The sequence below is a fragment of the Crocuta crocuta genome, unplaced genomic scaffold (assembly GCF_008692635.1).
Source record: "Crocuta crocuta isolate KB4526 unplaced genomic scaffold, BGI_CrCroc_1.0 scaffold96, whole genome shotgun sequence".
Taxonomy (NCBI): domain Eukaryota; kingdom Metazoa; phylum Chordata; class Mammalia; order Carnivora; family Hyaenidae; genus Crocuta; species Crocuta crocuta.
In genome coordinates this window covers 153,864-170,983 of record NW_027531522.1, presented here as the reverse complement: position 1 = coordinate 170,983, position 17,120 = coordinate 153,864, and the positions used below count along the sequence as shown (strand labels likewise).

At 37.8% G+C, this 17,120-nt stretch overlaps 1 protein-coding gene and 1 non-coding gene across 2 annotated transcripts in view; both read left to right on the top strand.

Moving 5' to 3' along the window:
• YME1L1 (YME1 like 1 ATPase) overlaps positions 1-17,120 on the top strand; it is a 47,522-nt gene that overhangs the window by 7,990 nt on the left and 22,412 nt on the right. The window contains exons 2-7 of the mRNA XM_077772471.1: positions 596-727; positions 7,836-7,998; positions 10,410-10,508; positions 13,347-13,456; positions 15,177-15,327; positions 15,830-15,913. Of these exons, the coding sequence (XP_077628597.1) occupies positions 596-727; positions 7,836-7,998; positions 10,410-10,508; positions 13,347-13,456; positions 15,177-15,327; positions 15,830-15,913 (739 nt within the window). The remainder of the gene's footprint in view (positions 1-595; positions 728-7,835; positions 7,999-10,409; positions 10,509-13,346; positions 13,457-15,176; positions 15,328-15,829; positions 15,914-17,120) is intronic.
• On the top strand, positions 6,888-7,023 carry LOC144238660 (small nucleolar RNA SNORA36 family). Its single transcript, XR_013337183.1, has one exon. It is a non-coding gene; the product is annotated as a small nucleolar RNA SNORA36 family (small nucleolar RNA).

Below are 17,120 nucleotides of genomic sequence, written 5' to 3'. Positions count from 1 at the left end.
CAGCAGAGGAGTGAGGAGATCTGACTTTGTTCTTAATAGGGCAAATTCTGGGAGGGTAGGAGGGCTATTGGAACATCCACATACAGATGCTGGTGACTGGGAACAGGATGAGAATGGGGTGGTGCAGTGAAGAAGTTAAGAAGAAAATTCTGGATATGTGCTTTTTTCTAAGCCTGCAAAACTTCATTATTTCATTTTATGATGGTAGCGTTTATGTAGCCTATTCCCTTAATGGTGGACATTTCTGCCTTTCCACTGCTTTTTAAACTTTTGATGAAAATTATCATCTGTTGCACAGACAAGCAGTTTTCACATTATTTCCTTAGAATAAATTACTAGAAATAAGATTGATGGGAAATTAAATGTATATTTTTTAAAATACTTTGGATTGATACAGCTAGAATACTGTCTTGGAAGCATTTCCCAATTTTCCTCCCACGAGCAATAAATCTGAGTATTTACATTCTTTAACGTATAGTTCTGATCTACAGTGTACGTTTCACTTTTTACGAGTTCCAGATCCTGACAATGAAGAGAATTTTTCTTGTTTTAATTTCAAAAAGCTCACCACTTAATTTCAACTTTTATCTTCTAGGTTACAGTTCCTCTGAGTCATCTCATCAATGCCTTCCATTCACCAAAAAACACATCTATATCTGTCAGTGCATCAGCTTCCCAACACCAGCATCGAGATGTAGCTCCCGAGCATGAGTCTCCTGGCAATGAGGTAATAGTTTTTACCCCAATTGTGTGAGAAACAGCTGTTTTGATTTAGTATGTTGTAACCATGTCTGAAATGTCCATGTTTAGGCATTTGTAACAAAGTCTTCAGCTTCATCCCCTTTATGATTAAAGGTGTCTATTTCTGGCTTTATTGTACATACAGAGACGTTACTGTGTCTTACTCTTTAACATTTAATTTATTAAAAATTTCATGTGGCAGGGGCACCTGTCTTAGTTGGTAGAGCATGTGACTCTTAATGTCAGGGTTGTCAGTTCGAGCCCCAGGTTGGACATAGAGCCTACTTTAAAAGAAAAAAAATTCATGGGGCACCTGGGTGGCTCAGTCAGCTAAGGGTCCAACTTCAGTTCAGGTCAGAATCTCAAGGTTCATGGGTTTTGGCCCCACATCGGGCTCTGTGCTGACAGCCGAGCCTGGAGCCTGCTTCGGAATCTGTCTCCCTTTCTCTCTGCTCCTTATCTGCTTGTGCTCACTCTGTCTTTTAAAAATAAAATAAAACCTTAGAAAAGATTTTAAAAATTGATGTAGCACTGTGTTTGGTATTCAACTCCTAGATTTCTAATTGTGTGCTACCATTTAGATATGTTGTGTAGCTCTAGCAGTAGTCGTGAACCCACAATTAGATGACCATAATTGCCTCCCAAGTTGCAAGGAAGGTAGAATTGTAAGAAGTTACCATCTGCTGCCTTACAGGAGATTTCAGTGTAATTGAACTTTTATAATACAGGGACCTGAAAGTGAAACGTATAAGCTATGAAACTACTTTCATTGTTCAGAGAATTATAAAATCAGTGTTTCCTAGGATACGGGGAATTTCCAGCCTAGGAACCTTTGTGTTCACAAGGTGTATTAATAAGGTAGGTGCATGTAGTTCTGAATACAGTTTTCAGAGAAAACATTAAACTCTGTAGTTACATTTCCTAACAACCTTTTTGATCCATAAATAACTTATGTTCTTAGTCCTGATCTCAGAGGCTGTGGCAAAGGACGCAGGAAGAGTTGACACAATGTTCACTTGTGCTGGGGGGGCTTGGGAGTGAGTCTTAAGATAAAATTTTAATCAGATGAAAAATTTGTCCTTGACATCTTGATGCTTTCCTTTTTTAATATTTACCTAATTCCTATTGCTTCTTATAGGAAATTCATTGTCTTTTCTACTGTGGTGATCCCATTCTCCTAAATTACAGTCCTAGAGAGCCTGCCTAATGAAAATACCACATGAATCAAAGTTGCTGCATAGAGCAGTATTATGTTCACTTTAGAAATTTGGGAAAGTACTGTGTAGGTGGAAGAAATAAAATTCCCCGGTGATCCTGTTCCCCAGAGATAATGCTGTTACTGTTTTGTATGTATATTCCATGTCTCTTTTCCTCTGGTACTTTTTAATTTTATAATTGGATCATACTGCATATGCTGATTTAGATTATGCTTTGTTAATTTAATAGTCATCATGAACTTGTTAGGCCATTCGTTTTCTGCATCTTTAATGACTTCAGGGTGGTCATCGTATGATATCCCCTTACTGGATATTGTTCCCAATTTTGTGTTTCTAGAACATTACCACTTTTGCCATTTGTGTTGCTAAATTTTTGAACTATGTCATTAAATGAAATTGCTAGGTCAGGGTCTTCAAAAGTAGCTGAATTCTAGAGGCCAATGTTGAGGTTATGAGTAATGGTCTCAAATATAGAATTGGCTTCTTAATCTGTGATATGCCCTCATTAATCCTGTTGTTCGTTTTTACTGAGTGCTCTTTATTACTGTACAGAAGCTTTTCTTCCTCCTTAAGCATCCAGTCTCATGTCTAGTTTCATCTCTACCTTGGACATGCAGATGGCTTTGCTTTCAAGTCTTGCTCATCCAAACACACACAATGCAGGTGTTAGAGCCTTCCTTCATGCCTTTGCTGTCAGACTTCTTGAAATAGCAGTCTGAATGGGTAACTACTTGCTAAACTTTTATTCACGCTGTATCGCATCATAGTTTGGCTACTACTTGTACCATTTTACAGATTTTGCTAAAGTCATTGATTTCCTTTGTGCTAAATATAGGCTGCAAAAAAAAATCCATATGTTATTCAACTTGTCCTCAGCATTTGATCTTACTGAACATTTACTACTTTCAAAATACTCCTGGGGCGCCTGGGTGACTCAGTCAGTTAAGACTCTGACTATTGATTTCTACTCAACTCATGATCTCAGGATTTATGAGATTGAGTCAAGCAGAGCCTGCCTGGGATTCGCTCTCTCCTCCTCCAAGATTCTAAATACTCGCTTGAACTGAGTGATGTTACATTGGTGATGGTGTTTTCTCTTTCTGTTTTGTTGGCTTGTCTTTTTTTTTCCACCCCCTGCAGTGTTTGGTGTGTACTTGTCCTTGCATCTAATTATTGTTATGCACATTCTTCTAAGTTATGTTACCCATTTTCATATCTTCACCTGACATCTAGATCTATATACTCATATATATGCTGTTAACTCCCAAATACATCTCCAACCCTAACTTCTCTTTAAACCTTTGCGGTAATTTATTTAGTGCCTTGTTAAAATGCCCACCTCTCCCACCCCTGGAGAGAGTTTCAGGGACCTCAAAATTAAGATTTCCAGAACTCAACTACTCTCAAAATTCCAGTGTATTTCAGCTTACAGTGGATTTAGCCCCTTTTTATCAGGGGCTCTAACTAGGAAAGAGAAACCATGTAGTCATTTGAGCAGTAAAAGTTTTAATGTAAAAAATTAGTGTTATTTTGTAGTTTCCTATTTTTCAAACCCTATTTTTATATGGGATTGGAGTAAGTAGGAGTTGGCTAATAACTCTAAAATCTACAGGACGAGCAGATATAAGGTGTGGCTAATACTCCTGGGACTGAGATCGAGCATCCTGGGAGGAGTTCTCCACCCACAGGCTGCTGTGCTGACCTTGCCGGAGGAGGGCATGGCCTTGGCTCACTGCATGGCAGAGAAATCACTGGTGTCCTGCTCGCTGCACTTGATGGAAATGTGCCGTCTAGGCTACCAGGGAAAGCTGCTCATGGGGATGTCTCTGACTGAAAAATCTACAGGGTATTGTACTGTTGGCCACTGTTTGCTGTGGGAGCCAGGGTTTGGAAAAGCTGTACCAGTGGCAGCCAGATGCTAGCGTCACAGTGGGTGTCGCAGACGGGAGCCTGCTGAATGGACACACTGGAACCAGGAAGATAACCACTCCTACAGTGTCTCCAGGGCTGTCTACTGACTAAGCTTCACATTGTCCCAGCTGGCAAAGAAACAATATTTACACAGCCCAGATCATTGTTTAGGGAGCCAACAAAAAGGATGAAGAGGAGCTAAGAGACTATTCTTTTTTCCATCAGCCTTTTCTTACCCAGTTTGTTATCTTTATCTTCTATGTTCTTGGTATAAAACAAAACTAATCATATTAGCTATAGAAGTATATTCAGACAAGGGACTTTACAATTTGACCATAGCCTGCCTTTCTTCCTTCCTTCCCTTCTGTTTTCTTTCTTCTTTTTTGTGCTTAAAAAGATTTCAAGTAGTTACTGTACCCAGTGTAGGACATGCACTTACAACCCTGAGATCAAGAGTTACATGCTGCACTGACTGAGCCAGCCAGGTGCCCCATGGCCCATCTTTCTAGTTTCTTCTTCTGTCATTGATCTTTGGACTACCTCTCAAACATTCCAGGCCCTTTGATGATAGTTTGTTTGCCCTTTACTCCAAGAGTTCCCATCATTTTGCAAATTAGGTGTTAACTGCAGTGAAGCTTATCTGATGTAGGAAAGTGGTTACTCTGTGTTTTGTTACCAGTTTTTGTTTTAAAAATACCTGTAATATCAGTTATTCAGTTGTATGATAATTGCTGTGTTTAGATGCACCATATTTCTCTTTACATTCCAAGGACCTGACAGCCAGTAAGTACAGGAAATAATTTTAAGTTACAAATCTGCATTTCCCTCTTGAAATCTTTGTACTGTAAATAGACTTGGGGAAAAAAAAAAGTAAGTAGACTTTTTGGCTTCCCGTTCTTTTTAAAGGTAACTTTTGAAAAGTAGCTTTTGAATATTGTTGTTTTGTTTTCATTGTAATAATATCCTTTCTATTGTATTGTTTTTAGTAGTGTAAAGAGCACTTTTTTTTAAGTTTACTTTTGAGAGAACAAGCGTGGGCCTGTGAGCAGGGGAGGGGCAAAGAGAATCGCAAGCAGGCTCCATGCTGGGAGTGCAAATCTTGGGCTTGATCTCACCAACTATGAGATTATGACCTGAGCCAAAATCAAGAGTTGGATGTTTAACAGATGTCACACAGAGATATGAAAAAATGCCCAACATAACTCATCATCAGGGAAATACAAATCAAAACCACGATGAGGTCCCACCTCACACCTGTCAGAATGGCTAACATTAACAACTTAGACAACAACAGATGTTGGCAAGAATGCGGAGAAACAGGAACTCTCTTACACTGTTGGAGGGGATGCAAACTGGTGCAACCTCTCTGGAAAACAGTGTGGAGGTTCTTCAAGAAATTAAAAATAGAATTACCCTACAATCCAGCAATAGCAGTAGTAGGAATTTATCCAAAGGTTAAAGGAGTACTGATTAATAGGAACACATGTTCCCCAATGTTTATAGCAATGCTATCAACAATAGCCAAAATACAGAAAAAGTCCAAATGTCCATCAACTGATGAATCAATAAGAAGTGGTGTATATATACAGTGGAGTATTACACAAGCAGTCGAAGAGAATGAAATCTTGCCATTTGCAATTACATGGATGGAACTGGAGGGTATTGTGTTAAGCAAAATTAGAGAAAGACAAGCATCATATGACTTTATTTGTATGACGAATTTAACATACTAAACAGATCAACATAAGAGAAGGGAGCAAAAAGAATTATAAAAACCAGGAGGGAGACCAAACATAAGAGACTCTTATTTTAAATGTTTAAATTTTTTAATTTTTTTTTTTAAATTTATTTCTGAGAGCAGGGGAGGGTCAGAGAGAGGGAGATACAGAATCCAAAACTGGCTTCAGGCTCTGCGCTAGTTATTAGCACAGAGTCCGATACGGGGCTTGAACCCATGAACCATGAGATCATGACCTGAGCCAAAGTCAGACGCTCAACCGACTGAGCCACCCAGGCACTCCAAGAGACTCTTAAATATAGAAAACAAACAGAAGGTTACTGGAGGGGTTGTGGGAAGATGGGTGGGCTAAATGGATAAGGGGCATTAAGGAATCTACTCCTGAAATCATTGTTGCACTTTATGCTAACTAAGTTGGATGTAAATTAAATAATAAATTAAGAAAAAAAGGAGTTGGATGCTGAAGTGACTGAGCCACCCAGGTGCCCCAGTAGTTTAAAGAGCACCGTTGTTTATTTTTTTTATTTTTAATGTTTTATTTATTTCTGAGAAAGAGAGAGAGACAGAATGAGCAAGGGAGGGTCAGAGAGAGAGAGGGAGACACAGAATATGAAGCAGGCTCCAGGCTTTGAGCTGGCTGTCAGCACAGACCCCGACATGGGGCTCGAACCCACGTACTGTGAGATCATGACCTGAGCCGAAGTCGGATGCTTAACCGACTGGGCCACCCAGGCGCCTCTAAGGAGCACCTTTCAATATTTTACTTCCTCCTGCCTTTCACTATCTTTCTATATCTGTTAGGATATTTCAGATGAGCAAGGCATGGTCTTTTCTATTAATCCACACTATCTTGTTGTGAAGTAGGCATATTTCATAATCATTTTACCAATGAGGAAATGGATTCTAATAACATGAATGACTTGTCAGCATGCCCTGGTAGTTTGGTTAGGCATCTGACTATGGCTCAGGTCATGATCTCTCAGTTTGTGAGTTCAGGCCCCTCATGGGGCTCTGTGACAGCTCAGAACCTGAAGCCGTCTTTGGATTCTCTGTCTTCCTCTCTTTTTGCCACTCTCTTACTCACAGCTGTATCTCTTTCTCTCTCAAAAATAAACATTTAAAAAAGTAAAGAGTATGAATGTCTTGTCACAGAGCTAGTGATTGACAAACCCCTGGACATTAATCCAGAGCTTTATAATCCATGGGTCTAACTTTATTTTTTTGTGGGTGCAATTGTATGTATCTAACTTCACATCAGTCATCAGAAGCTGATACTTGGTTTCCAAAGTGTTGAGTTCAGTTCAGGGCAGCTCCCCTGTTCTGCTAATTAAACTTTGGAACATTGAAGCCCAGGCTGTGGGAGATTTTTGGATAGGAAGCATTACTCTATTCAGTTTGGTCCCACAGCCTACAGAAGTGAAGAAAAAAAAAAAAAAGCTGATACTTGAGTGTTTATTTTTCCCATTTCTGCTTAATAGCTCCCATGGATAGGAAAATAATTCATATCTATCCTATCTGTAGGTAGTTGAGAACTGTTTTAATGTGAATTTATTTTCTAAACTAATTTTCACACATTTTTCACCTTGTTCAATTTCCCTCCTTATTAGGTATGGGTAACTATTAAATTTCTTAGCTCAAAGAAGGATCTCAGCAATGAGGCCAGAGGAGTGAGATGTCCTCTAGTAACAGCATACCCTCCCCCTTTTTTTTAATCAAATGGGCTTTTGTTTATTAGAAACTGGAGGAGGCTTTAAATGTCCATAACTTTATAATACCATTGGAAAAAAGGTTGTTGTTGTTTGTTTTTTTTAATGTTTTATTTATTTCTAGGAGAGAGAGAGAGAGAGAGACAGCGTGAGCAGGGGAGGGTCAGAGAGAGAGAGAGTCACAGACTCTGAAACAGGCTCCAAGCTCTGAGCTGGCAGTCAGCACAGAGCCCGACGCGGGGCTGGAACCCACGAACCGCGAGATCATGACCTGAGCGAAAGTCGGACGCTCAACCGACTAAGCCACCGGTCACCCCGGTATTTTTAACCTTTGTCAAACTTCACATGATTGATCTCCATAAAACTAGAACTATAAAAATATTGTACCAATTTAGTTTTTAAATATGAGGAGAGAAATCAATACATTTGTTACACTTTGAGTATCCATATTATTTCAACTGATAAGAATTCTTTGAGTTAAATATCTTGAGAATAATGCAATCTTGGTTGACTCCTTTCCAGCCTGTACTTAATTTAAGAGACCTTGGATTATCTGAATTAAAAATTGGACAGATTGATCAACTGGTAGACCGTCTACTTCCTGGATTTTGTAAAGGCAAGAGCGTCTCTTCCCATTGGCATACATCTCATGTCTCCGCACAGTCCTTCTTTGAAAATAAATATGGTAAGTTAGTGTGTTTTTTGTTTCAGTGTAAGTAAGCAGTTGTAGTTATTAATGGTTTAACAGGTAGCTTTTATTTCTTTTTAATGTTGTTTATTTATTTATTTTTAGAAAGTCAGAAACAGTGTGACGAGGGGAGGAGCAGAGAGAGAGAAAGAGAGAATCCCAAGTAGGCTCCACACCGTCAGTGCAGAGTCCAATGCAGGGCTCGAACCCACGAAACTAAGATCATGACCTGAGCAGAAAGTGAGAGTAGGACCCTTAACTGATTAAGCCACCCAAGCGCCCCAACACATCGCATTTATTAATTTTTACTGTGTATCGAGTTCTTTCCTGAGTTTGTTTGTTCTTTCTTTTATAACTTTTCATATTGAAGTAATTTTATATTTATAGAGAAGTTGGAAAATAGTACCGAGTTCCTATATATCCTTCAATTGGCTTCCCCTAATGGTAACTGCTTACTTAACCATGGTGCATTCATCAAAACTGAGAAATGAACATTGGTACGATACCTTTAATGAAACTGTAGACTGTATGTAGACTACCAAATTACTAAATTCGTGGTTTTTCCATTAGGGTTCTTTATTCGTCCCAAGATGTAATATAGCATACAAAACAGATTTTATAATAGTGAAATGTTATTTTAATTTTAGGTGACAAACCTTATTGGATTCCAGTTGCCAAACTAATTTCTGAGAATACCTTGAAGAAATAGTTATCGTCCTTTTTTGAATAGAATGTGTGTATATTTTCTTATTTAAATCTTGTAACAATCCAGTATTATAATGAGTGGGTAGTTTGTTAAAAGGATTTCTGCTTCATGAATTTCTTTTTGGATGATACCTGAACAGTGAATCTTGGACCTTATCAAAAATACTTGTTTTAGTGGCATGTTGATAGTTCAGTTGGTTAGCGTCTGAGCCTTGATTTCAGCTCAGGTCATGATCTCACAGTTCATGAGATTGAGCCCTGTGTCAGACTCTGTGCTGAATATGTAGAGCATACATGGGATTCTCTCTCTCTCTCTCTCTCTCTCTCTCTCTCATGCTGTCTCTCTCCCCCTTCTTCTCCACCTCTCCCTCTCCTTGTGTCTCTCAAAATGAATTTTAAAAACCTGACAAAAAAATACTTGTTTTATATTGATGGAAGAACATATGTTTAAAAATGAGTACAAACTATAACACAGAAGTTCAGGTTTAAATTGTTTTGTGATAAAGGATTGATTTGAAGCTGTACGTTGGAATCACGTTATTCATTTACTAATTCTTCATTGTATTTTTGCCTTTATTTCATACAAGGGTAGTGAGGAAAAGGTGAACTTTTTGAGCTTGGGGGCTTGGAGTAAAAATCTGCTTCTCTTATTTTTTACGCTCTACTACATCCTTCCTCAGAGAAGTCCCGAGGCTTAGTGGTTAAGGGTGAGGAGTAGACCAGGATCAAACTCAGTCCTGAGACTGAGGACCTGTGGCATTTACTTCATTCCTCTACACTGCTGTTTCCTCATATGAAGCCTGAGGAAGAACTCCTTATCTCACATTGTAGGATCAAATGAAAGAATCAAAGTAGTTTACTTAGCCCAAAGGACTTCACTCCTTGGCCCATAGTAAGTGTCCAGTGGAGTTAAATTTTTGTTCCTATCATTGAGGTATGGTAGTAGTAGTATTACCGTTGCTCGTTTGGTTTGTGTATTTGCATTTCCTTTTAAAGTTGTTCCTGTTCCTGACAGCTGTGTTCTTGGCTTAGGCAGGGAGAGGTAGGTATTCAGAAGGAGTTTCTTGATGTGACTATAGGATTCCTAGAAACATTCCTGAACTCTTCCTTGGGATCTAGGCATAGATAAGAATCAGTTTCTATTGCTGCTGTTTCCTTTTCCCCTTGGCTCATGGATTTAAAGTGTGATGGGCCCATTTAGTCAACAGTAGGAGTTACAAGGATCACCAGCATTCCTGGCTTGCAGCTGTGGAAGGAAGTCTGTTTGTACCCAGTGACCTGGAGCTTTGAGAGACAAAGATTCCCGTGCTCCTGCTTTACAGTGTTTACTCATCACATTATTCATTTGAGTGTTTGAAATTGTCTCTAGGAAATAGCAGTTCTTTTTGTGCTTTTGACTAACAGGAGCATTAGCTCAGCATATATTATCTGTTACCTTTTGGTTTGAATTTATTTCACTGGCAGACAGGGTCCATCTACCAGGTAAAAAAGATAATCGAAGGGACAAGTGATTGACAGGACAGTCGGGAAGAAGTATAATTAGGTTAGCAGTGCTTTTAGAAACTCTTCAAAGCAAAGCCATATGAACAAATAAAAGGCTAAACTCATATTTTTGTTTTTCTTATATTTGGTAAAATTACTGTAGTTCATGACTTCTTTTAGCTTGGTAACTAGAAAATTTACTTTTTTCAATTTTCCTCCAGGTTACTTAGATATGTTTAGTACTTTACGTTCCTCTTGCCTGTACAGACAACATTCAAGAACTCTTAAAAGTATTTGTTCAGATCTTCAGTACTGGCCAGGTATGTCGCACCTGTATTCACTTTGGAAAAAATTTAAAAAGCTAGATTTATTCAATGGATTCTGATTTGTCTTTCTTAACCACTTTATTGTTTGGTAAGTGTATGAAAAAGACATGTAATGTATTTTAATTGTTATGCTTCTAGGATGTTGTAGAAAGGTAGGATTGAAAGTAAATTTATGGAAAGGGCAACATTTTGATTGTTTTTGCTTACTAGGTAGATGTTTCCTTCCCAGGAAACTTAAGTAAATCAACTGAAAAGCTACTGTGGTATCAGATGAGATAAATGCCTAAAAATCAATATCTTCTATTCTAGCAATAGGTTTTATTTATAATTTCTTCAAAACCCAGTCAATCTTTTATCCTGACAAGAAATTTTCAACCTAATGTATGCACACATCTGTACGCGAAACTTTACTGAAGGAATTAAAGAGCTATGGAATCTACAATGAAAGAATGGCACAGTCCTCTCTGAAAGGACTTAGTACTGTAACAGTTTTAATTTAGGCCCAAATTTGTTAATTCTGTGCAACCCCAATCAAAACCGTAAATTCCTGCTGTGAAAATCAAGAAGTTGATTTTAAACTTGGGGTTAGTCACACTGAGGAGCCACCTCACCCTGTTGGCAGGAATGCAAACTGGTGCAGCCACTCTAGAAAGCAGTGTGGAGGTCCCTCAAAAAATTAACACTAGAACTCCCCTGTGACCCAGCAATAGCACTGCTAGGAATTTACCTATGGGATACAGGAGTGCTGATGCATAGAGGCACATGTACCCCAGTGTTTATAGCAGCACTTTCAACAACAGCAAAATTATGGAAAGAGCCTAAATGGCCACCAACTTATGAATGGATAAAGAAGATCTGGTTTATAGATGCAATGAAATAACTACTCAGCAGTGAGAATGAATGAAATCATGCCATTTGCAGTGACATGTATGGAACTGGAAGGTATTATACTGAGTGAAATAAGTCAGAGAAGGAGAGATATATGGCTTTCACTCATATGCGCAACTTGAGAAACTGAACAGAAGTCCATGGGGAATGGAAAGGGGAGGAAAAAAACAGTTACAAACAGACAGTGGGAGGCAAACCACAAAAGACTCTTAAATACAGAGAACAAACTGAGGGTCGATGGGAGCATGGGGGAGAGGGAAACTAGGTGATGGGCATTGAGGAAGTCACCTGTTGGGATGACCACTGAGTGTTGTTTGTATGTGAGCCAATTTGACAATAAACTGTATTAAAACAAACAAATAAATAAACCTGGGCTTAGTAAAATGTGGTGCCTGGCTGGCTTAATCATAGGGTTACAAGGTCAAGAGATTACTTATAAATAAATAAAATAAACAAATGAACTAGGGCCTAAACAAGAGGGAAATCAGATCCCTTTTTTAAATTTTTAAAATTATAAGTTCTAAATAGGTAAAGGTCTGAACAAAAAATTAAGTCAGTAGACTGCTTTTAAATCCATAGCTTTGGGGTGAAGCTCTCTAATCAAAACACAGTGCTGAAAACCCCAAAGATGAAAAGATAAGGCTACATTAATTTTATAAATTATTACATCAAAAGACAGAGACATTAAAATAACTATTTCAAATACATATGACTTAAAGTTTATAAATATAACATGCATTCTTTTACAAATGAAAATGGGAAAGGCCATGAGTAATCAGTTTGCTAAAGCAATAAAATATTCAACGAAAGAAATTTTTTCACAAACTGTCTCCTCGTAACCTGAAATGCAAATGAAAGCAACTCCCTACTTTTTGCTTATCAGATTTGTACAAATTAAAAACATTTATATTAATCGCTTCTCGGCCTTTTGGCTAAGATCAAGTGTAAAAACATTTATATTAACCTGGGTTGCAAAGGATGTGGAGAAAAGGATACTCCTATTCATTGGTGGGTATATAAATCCATAACAGCCTTCTGGAGGGGAATTTCATAGTGTTAAGTAATTCACACCTCACAGTTTCACGTTTAAGAATTTAGTCTACTTGTGCTAAAAGATGATATGTACAAGAATTATAAGTACAGCATTTTTGTTTATTTTTAATTTTTAAAAATTTTTTTCAATGTTTTTTATTTCTGAGAGAGAGACTGAGAGACAGCATGTGCAGAGGAGTGTCAGAGAGAGGTAGACACAGAATCCGAAGCAGGCTCCAGGCTCTGAGCTAGCTGTCAGCACAGAGCCCGACTCGGGACTTGAACCCAAGAACTGTGAGATCATGACCTGAGTCAAAGTCGGACACTTAACTGACTGAGCCACCCAGGCGCCCCAAGTGCAGCATTTTTAGCAATAAGAAAACAGCAAGCAACTATTGTCCACAGTAGAAAAGTTGTTGAATATTCAAATTGCTCTACACTGATAAATTGGAAAAATATTAACAGCCATCAAATTGAATGCATCGTCTGATCTGTTCTGAAAGATGTCTAGGGTATAGTGTTTAGTGAAAGAAGACAATTACAAAAAACTGTATACTATTTTTATAGAAAGAGCATGTGTTAAAATACATAGAAGTGTAGTCATGAAATTGTTAGTTGGTTACTTCTGGGCAGCAGGATTGGGGTTTGAGGATTTAGACCATGACCTATATTTGATACTCGTCAGTGGACTTTTTTTTTTAACTCTTTAAAATTACCAAGAAACTGTAAAGTTAGTTTATAGATTCAAATCCAATTTGATGAGTTTTAATTACTAGTATAGTGAAGTGTCAAGCAAAGAACTTTGTTAAAAACTGATACAGTAAACTAGGATGTACATCATGTCATTTTTAAATCTTAGGCATTTCTCATAAAAATTTACAATGAGAAGTAAACGTGATACTGTTTCTTCAGTTTTCGTACAGTCTCGGGGTTTTAAAACTTTGAAATCGAGAACACGACGTCTACAGTCCACCTCTGAGAGACTAGCAGAAACACAGCAAATAGCGCCATCATTTGTAAAGGTAATTAGACCTCTTTTTGTTTGAAAAAGCAATAAGTCTCAAATTATTAAGATGAGACCCCTCATGATCTGATTTCCTTTACTGGCCAATTGATTTTCTAAAAGATTCATAACCTGTGTCAAGTCATTACACCTACCTCTCTTCTGAGTTCCAATCATGTCTCTCCATTGGCCTATTAGATATGTCCCTTTGTCCTTTTCCCTACGAACCCAACCTGCCTGTGTGTTCTCTGTGTTCATGAATAGCATCCACCCAAGCTAGAAACCTGACGATCAACTTTGATTTGTTCATCTTCTCTCTCCTCTCACATCCATTAATCACTAAAGTCCTATTGATTCAGCCTCTTAAATATTTCTTGGGTCTGTCTCTATTCATCCCTAATTCCACTCTACAGATAAGCTTTAACAGTTATTGCCCAAGTGACTCTAATGTACATGTATTTAATCTCCTTGCCTTTAGTTTTGCTACCTTCAGGGTAGCCTCCAGAGTGCCACCCAGCCACCCTTCTAAAATGTATTGATGTCATAATTGTATTCCTCTGCTTTATTGTCCGATTCATGCCATAGTACACAGGACATTTCATCATTTGGCCCCTTCCTACTATTTTTCTGTTTTCATCTTCAGTGTGGCATCCCCTCCGAACCTCCACCCTATTCCTCTCTTGGCATGTTTAAGTCCTGTTATACAGGATTGCTTGTAGTTCTTGAGCACTGAAGGCTTTTATTTCATGGCTCTGTCAACTTGTTTATGCTTTATATTCCCTGTGGTTTAGAAATCCTGTTCTTGAGGTGCTGGATGGCTTAGTCATTCAAGCACTCTGCTTTGGCTTGTGTCATGATCTCACAATCCCGAGTTTGAGCCCTACATTGGGCTCATTGCTCTTAGTGCAGACCCCACTTCAGATCCCCTTTCTCTCTGCCACTCCCCTTCTCAAAAATAAAAACATTAAAAAAAATTTAGAAATCCTATTCTCTAATGCCTTTTCTGACTTCCTGAGGTAGCGTTTATTTTACCAAACCTAGAATGTTAACATTTTAACAAATTAATTTCAATAAATTGGTTATTTGTATCTCTCCCAAGTAAGACTGAGAACATTCAAATCATTGGTTATTTACCTTTACATTTTCAGAAATTCTACAAGGTCAAGTATATAAAAGATGCTCAGTAAACCTTTAATAAATTGATGAGGTTTTCCCCTACTAGAGATAAAGGAGTGTGACCATCACACCATTAGAACCCTAAGTCCACTTGTGACCTACTATTTTCACTATAGTGTTCTTTTTTGTTTATTACTTTGTTTGTTGGAGAGAGAGTGTGTGTGAGCAGGGGCAGAGAGAAAAGGAGACACGGAATCCAAAGCAGTCTCCAGGCTCCGAGCTGTCAGCACAGAGCCTGACACAGGGCTTGAGCCTACAAACTGTGAGATCATGACCTGAGCTGAAGTTGAATGTTTATCCATCTATTCCAGCCTGCCACCCCTCAGTATAGTATTCTTACAGATGGTTTCTTTATGTAAACTGATTGACACAAGTGTAAGGTGCAAAGTTAGTTTTCTAGCCATTTAAGTAATTTATTGGTGAGTATTAATTGTAATTCTTCACATGGACAATAAAAATTAGAAATTCTAGATTTTTTGAATGAATTTTTCTGTGAGTTGTCATTTTATTTTGGGGCCGTGTTATTTATATAGTTAGTACTGATGTGTTGTGTGTATATTTAGGGGTTCCTTTTGCGGGACAGAGGATCAGATGTTGAGAGTTTGGACAAACTCATGAAGACCAAAAATATACCTGAAGCTCACCAAGATGCATTTAAAACTGGTTTTGCAGAGGGTTTTCTGAAAGCTCAAGCACTAACACAAAAGACCAATGGTAAGTTGCTTTGACCCCATTCATATTGGGAAGACACCTAAAAGGAAGTCATAGCACAGAGCCTGATGCGGGGCTCAAACCCACGAACCACGAGATCATGACTTGAACTGAAGCCACGCATTTAACTGACTTTGCCACCCAGGCACCCCCAAGGAAGTCATAGCCCTATCTTTAAATGATTATAAATATTTTTTCTAACAATTATCCACTTTTTCATTGCTTATATCGTTATATTTGTAACGTAAGCTGTGTCAAAATGGAAATAATCTACTGACACCCTGTTTTTGAGAACCAAAATCAAGGACAAAGCCTGAGTGGCTTTGTGATGTTTTGATAACGGGGTACTGAGAAGAAAACACGGAAGTTCTACAAAAGAATGCCACATTCCCAAACCGCATATGATGAAATAGGATTTCCACCAGTAACTCAATATTTGGTTTTTGTCAAGCTGTCCTTTCTCATTGATGTCACTTAAGTTAAGGCTTTTTCTTTCTCATTCCAGATTCTCTAAGACGAACTCGCCTGATTCTCTTCGTTCTGCTGCTGTTTGGAATTTATGGACTCTTAAAAAACCCATTTTTATCTGGTAATGGCTCTTTTTATTTTTCTGACTTTTTTAATCTTTTAAATACTTGATTTTTTTTATTTGATTGTTAGTCTGCCTAAGACTTAGGAGAGAGAAAACATATATAGATGTAGTGTCTAGGCCTCTTGTTTCTACTAGTCAATACTTCACAGATTGGTTCAATTTGAGTTTTGTTTTGGTTTTTTTTTTTTTGCATCTGAAGGAGAAAAGTTTTAATCTTTTATCATTGTATGCCATCTGCATTATCAGAGGGCTTATATTTGCATTGCTTTGTGGATTACAGGAAAAGTTCTTCAGACACTGTAGAAATTTCAAGTTTGACTTGGGAAAATAATATTTTGTTAAATTTTAAATTTTATGTTAGAGCAAAAATATTAGTAGTTAGGTTTCCTACAGTCCTAGAAAATAATACCTGTCCAATGATACAATTTATAAAACATGGAGAAGAATTTTATGATAGCAATACAAAGTGAAATAGTTCTCTATTTCAATGATATATGAATAAATCTATGCACAATTATATATTATTAAAAATTGGTTTCAATGAGTTCCATATTTTCTTGGCTTGCCAGTCGAAAATGAAATGTCAGTTGTAAGTGGTTCTGGTTGCTTTTTCACCTCTTCAGTGTTTACCCTGTGTTCTCTCTATTCTTAATGTTTGATTACCTTGAGAGGAAAAAAACTGCTAAGAATATCAGTTGACCTGGATCAGGATTCAACTCAGGACTTGCATAGAACCCCAGATACTTTAAGTTTTTGTGGCATCAAACCTGAGATGAAATTTTAACATCCAGGAATATTCTTTTTATATCTAGAGTCACCTTGTCTGATCTCCTTATTTTCAAAACAGAGCCATGATAGGTATAGTAGGTGATATCGGTAGGGTGGGATGAACTCTGGTCATTCCTATATGTTTCTTAATTTATTTTTCTCCTCTTAATCTCTAATGTTAAGTAAAACATAATGTTAAAATTTGAAGTGAATTGCCTTTGAGTAATTAATTTCTTACAAGTTTCAAGTGGTTCAGCTGCAAATTTATTTGCATTTCTATTACGTTAATCTATATACATTCTTTTTTAAGAAAAAAATTATTTCCTTAGAGAAGGCACATGAGCATGCAGGGGAGGGGCAGAGAGAGGGAAAGAGCATCTCAAGCAGGCCCTGCGCTGTCAGCAGAGAGCCAGACCCAGTGCTCAAACCAATGAAC